The sequence below is a fragment of the Pongo pygmaeus genome, chromosome 1 (genome assembly GCF_028885625.2).
Source record: "Pongo pygmaeus isolate AG05252 chromosome 1, NHGRI_mPonPyg2-v2.0_pri, whole genome shotgun sequence".
In the NCBI taxonomy this organism is placed as follows: Eukaryota; Metazoa; Chordata; class Mammalia; order Primates; family Hominidae; genus Pongo; species Pongo pygmaeus.
Genome location: NC_072373.2, coordinates 113043632 through 113059029, shown reverse-complemented (window position 1 = coordinate 113059029; position 15398 = coordinate 113043632). Strand labels below are relative to the sequence as shown.

Below are 15398 nucleotides of genomic sequence, written 5' to 3'. Positions count from 1 at the left end.
ATATAGCCATAAAATTAAGCCTGAAAAAATAGTGAAGTAAATCATCCCTTTAAAATCAAGTTGTTGAACAATATGTTCTGCATGATTCCATTTATGTCAGAAAAAATATATTTGTGTAAGTATATACACAGAAAAGGGTCTGGAAGAATATATACCAAACTATAAAGAATCTATATCAAAGTCAATAAGGGGCATAGACAAGGAGGGGAACTTTCACATTTTACTTTCTACATTCTTTTTTTTTTTTTTTTTTTGAGATGGAGTCTCACTCTGTTGCCCAGGCTGGAGTGCAGTGGCGCAATCTCGGCTCACTGCAAGTTCCGCCTCCTGGGTTCACACCATTCTCCTGCCTCAGCCTCCTGAGTAGCTGGGACTACAGGTGCCCGCCACCACGCCCAGCTAATTTTTTTATATTTGGGGTTTCACTGTGTTAGCCAAGATGGTCTCAATCTCCTGACCTTGTGATCTGCCCACCTCAGCCTCCCAAAGCGCTGGGATTACAGGCGTGACTTTCTACATTCTTGTAACAGAATTATAGTCACTGTTACCTCCATCAAAAAATTAAAATTCAAAAATTAGGCCAGGCATGGTGGCTCACGCCTATAATACCAGCACTTTGGGAGTCTGGAGCAGCAGATCACCTGAGGTCAGGAGTTCGAGAGCAGCCTGACCGGCCAACATGGTGAAACCCCATCTCTACTAAAAATACAAAAATTAGCCGGGCGTGGTGGAGGGCGCCTGTAATCCCGGCTACTCGGGAGGCTAAGGCAGGAGAATCACTTAAACCCGAGAGGCGGAGGTTGCAGTGAGCCAAGATTGTGCCACTGCACTCCAGCCTGGGTAACAGAGCGAAACTCCATCTCAAAAATGAATGAATGAATTAATTAATTAATTAAAGCAAACAAATATAAGCTACCTCCTGAAGTAGAAACCAGTATCTCTTCACCTTACGTTTACATAATACTTTACCCTAATGCATTTTATCTGCTGTTCTAAATCATGACTTACTTCAAATCAAATCTTAAGTGAAAATCAAGATTTCCTTTTGGGGGCATTATACAAAAAAGATTGTAAAATCTCATTCTCTGAAAGTCTCTTTAAAAAGGAATAGATTGTATCTGGCTGGGATAGGGTAGGTGTGATCTGACCCGCAGCAAATGATGGCTGCTCAACTCTGCATCTCCTTTCCTCTCCCTGCTGAAAAGTGCCACCTAGCAAGGTCAATCAAGGTCACCAATGCAAAGAAGTAGTGGGCAAACACCACCCAGGTTATCCAAGGTTCCTAAGGCCCAAAGCAGCACATGGGGTTGGGAAGCTGATGACCTTAGAGATTTCAAAATCACCTAACAATAACCCCACTTTCCCTAACCACAGGGCTAAGCGACCTAATGGGTCAAACATATGTGTGCTTTGGTCATCCGCAACCCAGACCACTAGACTAATTTTGCTTTAGAACTGGACTATATCAAGTGTGAATGATCATACTGGTTATCATGTGGGAAAAAAGGTTTCATTACTCCCTAATTGTCTGGGAAACAAAAGATTTTAAAATACGGAGCTCCTGGGGGAAGGAGAATTAATAAAATGGGTCCTTGAGAAGTGAAGTGGGAAGCCTGCCTCATGCCATGGCACCAGCGATGCCACAGGTGTACCCAGTGCCCTGCCGAGAGCAGAGACGGTGTTCTCAGAGTTGCTATCAAAAAGGAGGCAGCAGACTGCATTCTGAAGCATCAGACAATGGGTCACATGCAAAAACAGAATTAAATACACAAAAATAGCACCAACTTAAGGCAAGCCTGGGCAAACTGCACTACATCAAAGAAAGAACACATAACTGGTATCAGATTTTTTTTTCTGTTTTAATAAAGAGAAGGCCTGGACACCTGAAAGTTGACGGGAAGCAGGCATCACTAATTTCTCTGAGTTCAGTTTTGTTAGAATGTCTGCTCTGATTATGGGGTTTTTTTTTTTTTTTTTTGAGATGGAGTTTTTTTGTTTTGTTTTGTTTTGTTTGCTTTTGTTGCCCTGGCTGGAGTGTAATGGTGCAATCTCAGCTCACAGCAAACTCTGCCTCCCAGGTTCCAGAGATTCTCCTGCCTCAGCCTCCCAAGTAGCTAGGATTACAGGCACCCACTACCACGTCTGGCTAACTTTTTGTGTTTTTAGTAGAGATGGGGTTTCACCATGTTGGTCAGGCTGGTCTTGAACTCTTGACCTCAAGCGATCCACCCGCCTTGGCCTCCCGAAGAGCTGGAATTACAGGCGTGAGCCACCACCCCTGACCTGATTATGTTTTGATGGATACACAGAAGCTCTTGCTTTGGTACAGAAACAGGCCCCCCTTCGCTTTGACCTCTGGGCCCCCCACCTTCAGAAATGTCAGGTGCCATTCCTGGCTCCTCCTCTCAGTGGTCTTCCAGGATATCCACTCACAGCTTTCTGATGTCACCCACCTGTCTCTAGCCCAAATACCCAGTCCTCATGGCAACTGACTGCACCAATTTTTACAAATCTACACCTTTAGGGTTCCCATCCCAGGACATTCAGGTTTCTCCACACCTTTAGAAGTGCCCAGAATATCCTCTACCCCACAATTCCAACAGGACATCACTCTCCTCTTACTTAAGAAAAATGCCTAAAATTCCAGCCCTTCCAAAATGCCTTTCCAGATTGACCACTCAGGAGTTACTCTGGCCTCCCCTTCACTCCTCCTGCTAAACTGAAAACAAGAACAGCCTTGCCTGGCCTCTCTCCCCCAGTAGACACACATCCTGTCAGTGTCCTCCTGTCCATTTGCAAATTGATTGACTGTTTGTTTCATTGCTGGCCTTGGATGACCTCTCCTAGAGGGCAGGGACAGGTGGTGTTCGGCAAAGTCTTGGTCGTCTGGATAATGGGAAATGGGGTCTTGTGGGGAATTTAATTACAGGGTTAAGTGGAAACTTTGCTTCAACTCTCGTTATTAGAAAGCCTATTATAAAGCTTTTTAAAATACATCTGACCACTTTCCAGCCAGGGTAGAGTTAATATGACTTAATCTTTGATTTAGGATCTTGCAGTGCCCCAGGCTCACCATTCTCTTCTGCTACTATAATTATAGACGCGGAAGACATACAGACTGGGCTGACGACTGCTTGGAAGCTAATTTCTAGAATAAACCCTTGCTACCACATCTTGTGATTTTTGCCCTTCTGAAGGTGGAGTTCAAAAATAAAAACAAAATCCCACTTAACTGAGGGTTCCAGTTGAGGGAGGTCTGCTGCCATGGTCTTTGTTAAGTGCCTGCCACCATGGCCCACAATTAGTTAGTTAATAAAGGGTTCTTGATGAGAGAATTTGGCAACATGTGATTTTCCACAAATATAAGCTTGATTTTGATGCAACCACTCATTTCTTTGAAAAATCAGGGTGCATTCACACACAGGTGTTCTAAATTTCCTTAAAGTAAAAACCAACCCTTTACAAGGAATAGCTGTGTTCACTTTGAAGCAGTAAAGAAGCAGGTGTCCACTCATGGCAAATGAGGAACTCCCTTTTTTTTTTTTTTTTTTTTGAGATGGGGTCTCGCTCTTTTTTTGTGTGTGTGAGTTGGGGGCCACCCAGGCTAGAGTGCAGTAGTGCAATTACAGCTCACTGTAGCCTCAACCTTCTGGGCTCAACCAATTCTTCCCACCTCAACTCCTGAAGCAGCTGAGACTACAGGTGTGTACCACCATGCCCAGCTAATGTTTTTGATTTTTAGTAAGATGAGGTCTTTTTATATTGCCCAGGCTGGTCTCAAACTCCTGAGCTCAAGTGATCCTCCTGCCTCAGCCTCCCAAAGTGCTAGGATTATCGGCATGAGCCACCATGCCCGGCCAGAAGCTAAAAATATTAATCAAGGAGTCATAACTAAGGATGCACTGCACACCCGAAGCCAGGGACCATGAGAGGTCAGCAACTGGGACTGCTTCCTCCAGTTCCCAGGCCGGGGCTCAGCAGCAGTGGCCTGGGCTCTGGGGACTTACTTTAAGCCTAAATCCCAAACTCATTATAATTCAAACCAATTTTCTGCATCCAGCATCATCCTGCCTAAACTGATCCTTAAAACCACTGACAGTCATTTCTCCAATCTGTAAAAGGCCTGCTGAGGCCTTTGCATTATCAGGACTTAACTGGGAGTAGAATGCCCTCCCCAACCAAATCCTGACCATTTCTGAACACTCAGCCCATGTCCTCTTCCTGAGTGACTTCCCCAACAACCACCTACACTGAACTTTACTTTGATCTCTGTAGGAAACTGTAGATAGAGATGGGGTCTCACTATGTTGCCTAGCTGGTCTTGAACTCCTGAGCTCAAGTGATCTCCCTGCTTCTGCCTCCCAAAGTGATAGGATTACAGGAGTGAGCCACCACACCTGGCCTATGTATGCTTTTTTTTTTTTTTTTTTGAGACAGAGTCTTGCTCTGTGGCCCAGTCTGCAGTGCAGTGGTGCAATCTCAGCTCATGGCAACCTCCAGGTTCAAGGGATTTTCCTGCCTCAGCCTTCTGAGGAGCTGGGATTACAGGCGCGCACCATCACGCCCAGCTCATTGGCCAGGCTGGTCTCAAACTCCTGACCTCAGGTGATCCACCCACCTTGGCCTCCCAAAGTGCTGGGATTACAGGCATAAGCCACCACACCCGGCCACGTATGCATTTTAAAATGTTATGCTCAGACGGGATCTATAAGCTTCACCAGACTGCCAAAAGGATCCATGACACGAAAAAGGTTAAGAAGCTCTACAATCAGACAAATGTGAATTCAAATTCAGATTCTGCCAAATTCCAACTCTTTTCCTTTGAACATAATTGTGTTCAAGGGAAAAGTGTCATGAATTTCCTTATCTTGATCAAGGAAGCCAACACAGAAACAACACCTACCTTGTGAAACCATTCACTCATCAGAAAATTAACTGGGCCAGGTGTGGTGGCTCACGCCTGTAATCCCAGCATTTGGGGAGGCCAAGGCAGGCGGATAATGAGGTCAGGAGTTTGAGACCAGTCTGGCCAACATAGTGAAGCCCCATCTCTACTAAAAATACAAAAAATTAGCCGGGTGTGGTGGTGTGGGCCTGTAATCCCAGCTACTCAGGAGGCTGAGGCAGGAGAATCACGTGAACCCAGGAGGCGGAGGTTACAGTGAGCCAAGATCGTGCCACTGCACTCCAGCCTGGGCAACAGTGTGAGACTCCATCTCAAAAAAATAAAAAATAAAATAACTGAACACCTGCTTACTTTGCAAGGCACAAGGCTGAGTTCTGGGACTACAGTAATGAACATGACAGAGATGGTCTTTAAGAACTTTATACAGAAGGTCATGCTACGTAAAGTGTTTAGCACAGTGACTGGCACATAAGCACTCTATAAACACTTTAATACTCACTGATAAAACCACAACATGTGGTGTTTAATTATATGCTGATTTAGGTTGCTTCCTACGAAACAAACGTTGGTTCATCTAATTCATGCCTTCCTAACAAGCCTTCTTAGAGGCCAGAGGCTCAGCTTCAGAGTCAAAGGGAATAGCTTATTAGATGAAAGAACACAGGATTTGGAACCAAATGGTCCTGGCTTCAAAACCCTACTCTGCCACTTTTTAGCTTTGTGACTATGGCAGAGATAGGCAGCTGTCCCCCAAAATCTGTTCTCTCCTTTCCCTACAGTCATAGAATCCCAAGTTTTTCTCAGGACACATGGACCCTCAGGATAAGCATATTTTCCAGCCTTCTTTGCAGGTAAGTAGGTCACATGACTAGGTTCTAGCCAATGAGAATGTTAGTGGAAGTGACATATATAACTTCCAGGAAGTATTCTTACATTAAGAAGTCCTACCCTTCACTAGCCTTTTCTTCCTTCCTGATGGCTGGGGCTAGAAGAGTCATCTTGGACCATGAAATCATCTTGGGAACAGACAGCATGCACATGGAGCAAGACAGCAGGAGCTTGGAGCCCCAACACTGTCAGCAATCTATCTTAGGCAAGTGACTTTTTTCTTTTTTTGAGACAGAGCTCTGCTCTTGTTGCCCAGGCTGGAGTGCAACGGCGCCATCTCGGCTCACTGCAACCTCTGCCTCCTGGGTTCAAGCGATTCTCCCGCCTCAGCCCCCCGAGTAGCTGGGATTACAGGAATGTGCCACCACGCCTGGCTAATTTTTGTATTTTTAGTAAAGACGGGGTTTCACCATGTTGGCCAGGCTGGTCTCAAACTCCTGACCTCAAGTGATCCACCCGCCTCAGCCTCCCAAAGTGCTGGGGTTACAAGCATGAGCCACCATGCCCAGCTTAGGCAAGTTACTTCACCTCCCTAAGCTTCAATCTCCCCATCTATAAAAATGTGATAATGCAAGGTATCTATCTTACAGGGTTGTTTTGAAGACTGATTGATATAGTTGGGTCACAGTAAGGGCTAGAGTTAGGAGAACTGATATTACTGCCATTATGGAAGTACCAGCAGTCTTGCTGCCATGAAAACTGTAGAAGATGGCAACATCTTAACACAGCCCTGGGTACCTAGAGGTAGCTCAATGATTCTCACAGTTGAAAGACATCCTAGTAGGCCAAGGACTCCTGACAAGAATTTCCTTCTCCTGCACCCTTGTCAAATGGTCCCCAGGAAAGGGAAATGCACTACCTCTGGGACAACTATTAGGACAGTGGTGTTTGTTCATCCATAAATCACAATCCTCATCCCCTTCTTTCAGAACCCTTCTCCTGATTGCTCCAAACCATCTCACTTTTCTCTGCCTCCTCTTTCTCCTCTGCCTTTGATCACTCCAGCCCTGCCTCTGAGGTCACACCCATCAGTACTTCAAAGTTTCTTTCAATCTCTTTCAGAAGCCTTTTCTAACTAACTGGGAAGTAAGAGATGGCTTCCTCAGCCTTACCGTATTCAAAGAAGAGACTTCCCAAACTCTACAAATGAACTTCTCTCCCTCTGGAGCAGAACACAAATGATCATTTGCCATCTACAGGTTCTCAGATGTCCCAATCTCCTACATTTTTTTCATTGCTAACACTTTTAAAGCTATTTAATCTTGTTTGCAACATCAGCACCGGTCTGGGAGGTATATAACTCATCCTGGCTACACAAAATCAAAATGTGCTGTATGTATCTAAACCTTATATTCATCTTTCCCGAGAATTTCCTTCCTGTTCTTACAGACACAAATCCTATGCTCTCTTTCCCACATTGCTGTCATCTTCCCATGTCATTGTCACTCATGCAGGCTGCTCCCAGACAGAGGCACATTTCCAGTCACCCTTCCCTTCCTACCACTGTACCAGCCTCTATTCTCTCTCTCATCTTCTGCCCCTCTGGCTACATCTATCCTCAAGTAGAGACTTCACCACCCCTCATGGCTCAACCAGGGCCAGGCTTAAGTGGCTTTGTAATTGGAACCAAGGGTTGTGGTGGCAGAGCCATGCACTGCCACCACAACCCTTACGGGGTGAGGCACCTAGGGTTAGGACAGAAGGAAACAACACACAGAGATCAAGGGGGTAGGTACAAAGACAAAGGGTAGGACAAAGACATAAGCAGGAATCAGTATCCCAACAGACAGAACAAGAGGAATCTGATTCCAATCCCAGACACTGGCAAAGGACAGGTGCAGAAAAGCACAGGTCTGTGATGTTGAGGGAGATGAAAGCGTCTCCGAGATTTACCCTGTGTACCCCTCACATACTGTCCAGGGTTTTCTAACTAAAATTGCCATTTCTAGAGGCTGGTACCTGCATCGGTCTCACTTTCAGAGCACTTAGCTTTATCCAACTTTTATAAACAAAATTTTATTCCAGGCATGTGACCTACATGGGCTTAAAACCTTGGGATTCTTTGCCGTTTTAAATTCATACTACACATTAATTCACATTACACAGCAAGAATGCTGACACATGAACCAGACCACATCAGAAGACAAGCAGGAAATAAGACCCCAACATGGGTTTTGGTCCCTCCCCAAACGCCTTGTATCTCTCCCAGATTAGGAGAGTAGTAGCCAGGCCTCCTTCCTGCCATACTGACAGCCATCAGGTGAAGAGAAAGATGAGGTTCCACCAGTGGGGCTCCAAATCAGGCAGAGATCCACATGCATGCCTATGCTTCCAAACCTTCCCACTTCAGCCAGCATCCGGGTGTCTGCCACTGTGCCCCTTTAAAGCCACTTTGATGCTCGTTTTCCTCCATGGCACCTGTTTACACATGAAGATGAGGGTGGAGGGAAAATGACAGCACCTGCCAGGTGCCAGGGCCCGAGCTCCACTCCACAGAGTGGCCCAGAGAGCGAACAGCACGGGGACCAGCATGCAGCCTTACATTACTTGAGCAGCCAGAAGAAACAAAAGGCACAAATGTCACATTGCCTTGTTTTCCCATTGATGGTTACTTCTCCTGCCCTGGGCCCCACCCTGCCACTCAGCCCTCTTTCCTGCCTTAGCCACACACCCCACCCCACATCCAAATCTCCCCAAGGGCTTTCCTTGTTTGTGTCCTGTTGAATCCACATGAATCACTAATTGCTGATTTAAACCCAGACACTAAGCGAATGACACATACAGTACAACAAATACAGATCCAATAGGAAGAGACTGGCAAATGAAGGGCTCCCTGCCTTCTTGACTCTGCCTGAGCATACAGGTGACATGGAGACACTGCCTGTATCCCAGCCCACAGCTGAACAGAAGACTAACTAAACTCACTGCCAACAGGGTGTCTGCATGCATTGGGTGGTAGGGCACTGGCGCTAGTGAACTCTCCCACTGGTTCTCTACTGAACCATGCATGGAATCACCTGAGATAGCTCAAAGGCTGAGACCTGGGTCCCACCCCCCCAAGCGAGTTTGGTTTCACTGATCTGGCGTTGTTGCCTGAAATCAGAATTTTTAAAAGCTTCCCCAGTGATTCCAACATGCACACGAGAGTTTGAGAACCACTGACTGAACAAATCTATTATGAGTTTCAGACATTATTTAAGGCAGTCAAGGCATTTAGGACACCTTATATCCTTTAGTTGTCACACCTTCCCTTGTTTTATTGTTTCTGTTTTATTGACATTCAGATGTCAATCATGGTGAAGCTGGGATAGGAACTCAAGTCCTCTAATTCTAAAGTCCATTCTCTTCCCACACACCTGTTACCTACTGCAAGGGTGTAGACAATGCATGGAAGCAATCTCCACTGCCAACAGATCACCCTAAGTTCCCTACGTGCAAGACACCTAGATTTGGAGACGTGAACCCTGTAGGCAACAATCATAATCCCTTCTGAATGCAGAGGACCGAGCCTTACAGAGAGGGCAGGGGGTGTGCTCATGTATGAGGTCTGAGACGGGGAAAGAGAATGGCACCAAATCCTGGCGATGAAGTTTATCCTAGACCTGAGATGTGTTCTAAGATAGCACGCTGAAGACAGTGCTCAATGGCATAAAAAGAATAGGCAATTGTTGAGCAGAGGGACCTCTTCACTGGGGTGGGGATCCTTAAGAGGGGTGTCAAAGGTTCACCTCTCAGGGCCATAGTTTCTTCTTCCCACTCTAGGCATTCTGATTTGTGGGAGCACAAAAGCCAATCCTAAAATCTCCCCTACCAGGCAGCTTCCTTTTCTTCAGGCTCTCTTTCTCCCAGAACTACGATCTAAGCTTCCTTGGTGAGCAGACACAGGACTAGTGCCCTCACATTTTTAGCCTTCAGACCACTCAGGTAGGCAAAGCATCCCTTCAACCCCCATCCCACTTACTCCCATTTCCACCTCAAAAAAGGCACCATCATTATCACCCAAACCAACTTTCGAGACAGAAGGGAATTATGTTCCCACTCCCAATTAGGAATCAATGCAGCCCAACAAAGAAGTGAAAACACCAGAGCATCCATGTTTGTCATGCTACAAGACAGCAGCCCACCAGCCATGTGAAGTCCCTAAACCACAGATGTGCAGATGCAGGACCTCACCCCAGGGCCCAAGACAGACACTTTAAGAACAGCAAATGTTCCTTCTTATAGATAACAAATGATATTCCACCGTTGCTCTTGGGTCAGAAACGGGCCTCTTCGTACTCTACTCCAACCTGTGACACACACCGACCGCCTCCTGGTGTCCCCCAAACCCTAGTGTTGATGAAAAAGAACCACAAGAAATTACAGGAACCAAGAGCAGGTTAAACTTTCACATCGATTGCACTGATAAGCAGAGCCACTTACCCAGCACAGCCAGACAGCTCAGCACCGGGAAAAAGCACTTCATGTCGGCAGCCTCCAGGAGACACAACACAAGGCGCTTCCTCTTCTCCCAGCTCCTAATCTCTCATTTCTGGCAATCCACTTATAGCTCCAGAGAACAGTTTTGGAAATAGAACTTAACTCGGAAAATGGGAACAGATTAAAAAGAAGAGATCAGAAGGAAGGAGTTGGGGGGAAGGGGAGGAGTGGAGGCAAGTGTGAAAACTCCCCTATGCTACAGGAAGGGTCCACAACAATTCCGAAGTCGCTCCCGGCTCCTGCCACATCATGTGCCTTGCAGTTTCCACTGAAATTGCAGACTGTAGTGGATTAATCCTCCAGGAGCAAGGAAAAAAGAGTCTGAGAAAATCCTTTCATCCACTGATTATACAGAAATGTCCTTGGCTTCCCAGTGAAGGTGTCTGTGATCTCCCTCATTCGGATTCCCCAGAGAGAACAGGGCAGGTTTCGTCAAAACCTTTGCCGGCCAAATCACCCTGCCTGGCATCAACCGTTTGGGTTTCTTCACCAAAAAGTCCGTTTCCATCCATGGTGGTAGGTCACGGAGGCGCCACCTGCCCCACGCCTGCCTAGGGCACACGAAGCAAGTTGGCGTTCGGGAGCCCTGAAGCGGTCCCCCAGCACGAGCAGATTTCTAAAACAAACACAACAGAGATTTTTATCAAAGGCAAAGCTGCAAAACCCACTGGGGCTGAGCGCTGAGCTGGTCCGGACACCTGGGTCCGGTTCCTGGACCAGGACAGTCAACCTCTGCATTCTGACCTTGGGCAAGTCTCTGTCTTTCCCTCCGCCTCAGTTTCCCTGCCCAGAGCAGGGCAACAGTGGGAAGCCCGATTGTTCCTGAAATACTTTCACCAAATGCTTCACTCCTGGGAATTCCCTTCACCTCCTACCGAGCCCGGGCGCCGCAGGTAGCCCCACCCTCCGCCAGGGCAAATCGCGAAGGGGCTCTGCGGTGCGGCCGCGACTCCCGGCCCCCGCCCCAACCGTGGGAGCTCTGCGCGCGACGCGTCCCAGGTGGCCCCGCTATTGTTTTACCTTCCAGGGTGTTTATTTCTCGATGATTGGAAAGAGAAGAGACCGGGGAAGGAGGGAGTCCGAAGCTCCGCTTTCAGCTGCCGGAGCGCGCTCGCCGCGCGCCCGCCCAGCCAGGGGAGGGGTCTCGGGCCCGACCCCGAGCGGAGCCGACGCGGGCCTGCTCCCCCTCCCCGCTCCTCCTCCCCGCTCCCCGCCTCCCTCCCGGGGGCCCCCTCCCGGCGCCGCCCGCGCCCCCGCCGAGCCTGACCTCGCCCCTGGCCCTCTCCCTCCGCGCGCGTCGGTCCGTCAGTCAGTCCGTCCAGGCGCACGCCTCAGGGGACGCGCCGCTTCCTCTTTCCCGCAACGGCACCAGCAGCCGCGCTGCGGCCCCTCCCGAGTCCCCGCCCCTCCAGCTCCAGCCCGGCCCGCTGCACTCGGCAAGGCGAGCGCGGGGCCAGGGCGGCGGCCTCGGAGAGCGGCCCGGCCCCGCCCCCGGCCCAGCCCCTGGAGACGACGCGAGTCCCGGCCCCGGGCCTGGCGGGGGCATGCGGGTGGCCGGGGGGGACCGGAGTACCTGGGCAGGGTTGGCGTGTGGGCCGAGCAGCCCGGAAAGTTAATCGGGGCTTCACACCGAGACTCCGGGGCCGCCGGCGAGATGTACAGGCCCTTTCCAAAGCCCAGCGGGCGACCCATAACCTGGGAAGCCGGCGGCACGGAAGCTCGTCCCTCCTCCTGGAAACAAAAACAAAGCCCTTTGCTGGAGACTTGAATCTGTTCATGAAGTGGAACCCCATATTGCACTTCACTCTTGGATAGAATTTGGACTCTGGAAACAGCTTGGGTTCTAACGCAGGTTCCTCCACTTCCTAGCTGTGGCCTTTGGCCAAGTTACTTTACCTCTCTGTGCCTCAATTTCCCCATCTGCTATGTGGAGGAAATAACCCTTACTTAAGAGGGTTATGGGAGAAATCTGTGACATACTTGTAAAGCATTTAGAATGGTGCCTGATACATCATAAGTGGTCAGTAAATATAAGCTATTATTATTTTATGACCAACCGCCCTGTAAAGCAAGTGCTTTATCGTTTTCTCACTACTTACCCAACACACACAACCTGCTGGGTAGACACCGTCACGAGGCGACCAAAGCAGAATAGACGGCCCTGCCCTCATGCAACTTGCAGTCTAGTGGGGACACAGACCATAAAATAGACATTACAAGAAAAGTACAGTGTTGAGGAAGCAAATGCAGAGACCCCAACCCTGTGTTATTGGGGGAGGGGCAAGGAGGAGGGAGCTTTGGTCGGGGTGGGTCCCAGGCTTCTCAGAGGAAAGGAAAACTCGGTTGAATGCCAAAGAGCAGAAGGCAGCAGCCGAGGAGGAGACAGAGGGGAGGTAAGGAATCGCAGACTGAAGAAACAGCACCTCTGCAGGCCCAGAAAGGAGCCCAGTTAGAGGACCAGGACGGTCTGCTGGGCCCAAACTTGACTGTGGGAGAGAAGTGACAAGAAATGAGCTGAGAAGAAATCGAGTGCAAGAACCTAGAGGGCATTGTATGGTGTGTTAAGGGGTTGGGACCATAGGGAAGCCACTGAAGGTGTTGAGTAAGGGACTATGGTTATCAGATATACGTTTTATTTTTCATTTTATTTTAAGAGACAGGTTCTCACTCTGTGACCCAGGCTGGAATGCAGTGGTGCAATCTTGTCTCACTGCAACCTCCACCTCCCGGGTTCAAGTGATTCTCCCACCTCAGCCTCCCGAGTCACTGGGACTACAGGCGTGCACTACCACACCCGGCTAATTTTTGTACTTTTAGTAGAGACAGTGTTTCACCATGTTGGCCAGCCTGGTGTTGAACTCCTGACCTGGTGATCTGCCCGCCTCAGCCTCCCAAAGTGCAGAGATTACAGGCATGAGCTACTGTGCCCAGCCAGGAATCTTTCCTTGTGTGTTAATTATTACCTCTTTCCCAGAGACACCCGTGACTCTGGCAGCTCTCAGTTCCCATCTGCTAGACTCCTTCATTTATTTATTGAGCACCTACGGTGTCAAGAAAAGTCTCTGGTCTCATGAAGCTTACATTCTAGTGGGAAACACAGACAATGAAACAAGTATATAATATAATGTAACGTTTCTGAAGAAAAGTGAAGAAATGTGTGGGCGGGCACAGTGGCTCATGCCTGTAATCCCAGCACCTTGGGAGGCCAAGGCAGGTGGATCACTTGAGGTCAGGAGTTCGAGACCAGCCTGGCCAACATGGAGAAACCCTGTCTCTACAAAAAATACAAAAATTAGCCAGCCATGGTGGCGTACACTTGTGGTCCCAGCTACTTGGGAGGCTGAGGCATGAGAATCGCTTGAACCTGGGAGGCAGAGGTTGCAACCAGCTGAGATCACACCACTGCAGTCCAGCCTGGGCAATAGAGCGAGAGTATCTCCAAAACAAACAAACAAACAAACAAAAAACAGAAAAGAAAAGAAATAGTGTGTATGTTTGGGGGTTCCAGTGGGAAGAAGGACTCTTTGCTAGGTGAGATGGTCAGAAAAGACCCCTCAGAGGAAGTGACATTTGAGCAGAGACCTGATTACAGGGAGTGTGTGAGCGCTGGAGATTTCTGGAATAAGAACATTCCAAGTGCAGGGAACAGCAAGTACAAAGCCCCATAACATGTTCAGAAAATTAAAGGTGTGTTAGTGTGTCTGAAATGGCATAAAACAGAAGGAGAAGGAGGAATGTGATCAGAGAGGTCAAAGAGGCCAAATCTAGTAGGACCTTCTAACCTGAGGAGCTTGGCTCACTCTGGCTGCTGGGTAAGAATAGAGCATCAGATGGTAGGGGTGGACAAGGGACACTGAATGGGAGGTTCTTTCCATTGCGCAGGTGAGAGATGATCACGGCTTAAACTAGGGTGGTATTGATGCAGGTTGTGGAAATGGGTGGAGTCTGGAAGCACTTAGAAAGTAGAGTCAATGAAATTCTCTGAAGAACTGAATATGGAGGGGGAGAGAAAGAGAAGAGTCAAGGAATCTTTCAGAAGGGCCATCTCAGCCTGCTTTGGAACTCTCTGACCCCCACCAAGGTGCACCCCCATCAAGGTGCAAGACTGCACTTTCTGAGGCCTCTGCTTAGGCCTTCATCCTTGAACTCCTGTACTCAATTATCCCTTCTCTATTACTCGTTCTTTCAATCTCAACCTGCCTCTCTTCATACTACTTGGCCCCTTGCATCCTTCTGGATGATCTTTCAACCCTTGACTTCCATCACCACCCAGATGTGTTATGGCTGATTCCCAGCATGGCATTCTTTCTAATTTCCACATCTATGATATGCAAAGAACTGTGCAAAGTGTTGGATGGGAAGACAAAAGTATAATTTAAAAGAATGCCTCTGCCCTCCAGACATAGAAACGATTAAATGAGTCCTGAACAGTGATGTGATGGTGGCCCCTTCAGGAGCTCATCAACAGGCAGAGAAGTGAATTGGAGGCTGGGCACGGTGGCTCACCCCTATAATCCCAGCACTTTGGGTAGCTGAGGTGGGCAGATCACCTGAGATCGGGAGTTCAAGACCAGCCTGACCAACATGGAGAAACCCTGTCTGTACTAAAAATACAAAAAATCAGCCGGCCATGGTGGTGCATGCCTGTAATCCCAGCTACTCAGGACGCTGAGGCAGGAGAGTCTCTTGAACCCGGGAGGAAGAGGTTGCAGTGAGCCAAGATCGTGCCATTGCACTCCAGACTGGGCAACAAGCTCCAGCCTGGGCAACAAGAGTGAAACTCTGTCAGAAAGAAAAAGAGAAAGAGAGGAAGGAAGGAGGGAGGGAGGGAGGGAGGGAGGGAAGGAAGGAAGGAAGGAAGGAAGGAAGGAAGGAAGGAAGGAAGGAAGGAAGGGAGGGAGGGAGGGAGGGAGGGAGGGAGGGAGGGAGGGAGGGAAAGGAAGAAAGAATCCTAAGGGAAGGAGAGATGTCAAAGGAGAAGAGTGCACCGAAGTCCCCAGTCGGCAATGTCTGGTGCCCGGGCTGAACATTCCAGCTTGCTTCAAAACATTCTGCATTTGAATTTTGAAAGCTCTACTGCACTGGCCTGGAATCAGTTGTTTATTTTGGACATTTTGGAAGACCC

The 15398-nt window shown here is 48.5% G+C and overlaps 1 protein-coding gene across 4 annotated transcripts in view; it reads right to left on the bottom strand.

Moving 5' to 3' along the window:
• The window catches only part of IGSF3 (immunoglobulin superfamily member 3), a 92914-nt gene extending 81221 nt beyond the window's left edge, over positions 1-11693 (bottom strand). For 2 of the 4 annotated variants that reach the window (XM_063651495.1, XM_054458123.2), the window contains exons 1-2: positions 11541-11687; positions 10217-10889 (exon numbers count right to left, since the gene is read on the bottom strand). In XM_063651495.1, the coding sequence (XP_063507565.1) occupies positions 10217-10259 (43 nt within the window). In that variant the 5' untranslated portion in view covers positions 10260-10889; positions 11541-11687. Of the gene's footprint in view, positions 1-10216; positions 10890-11293; positions 11438-11540 lie in introns of those variants that run through there. The other 2 variants (XM_054458118.2, XM_063651493.1) reach the window with 2 other exon arrangements.
• Positions 11694-15398: the final 3705 nt, after the last annotated feature.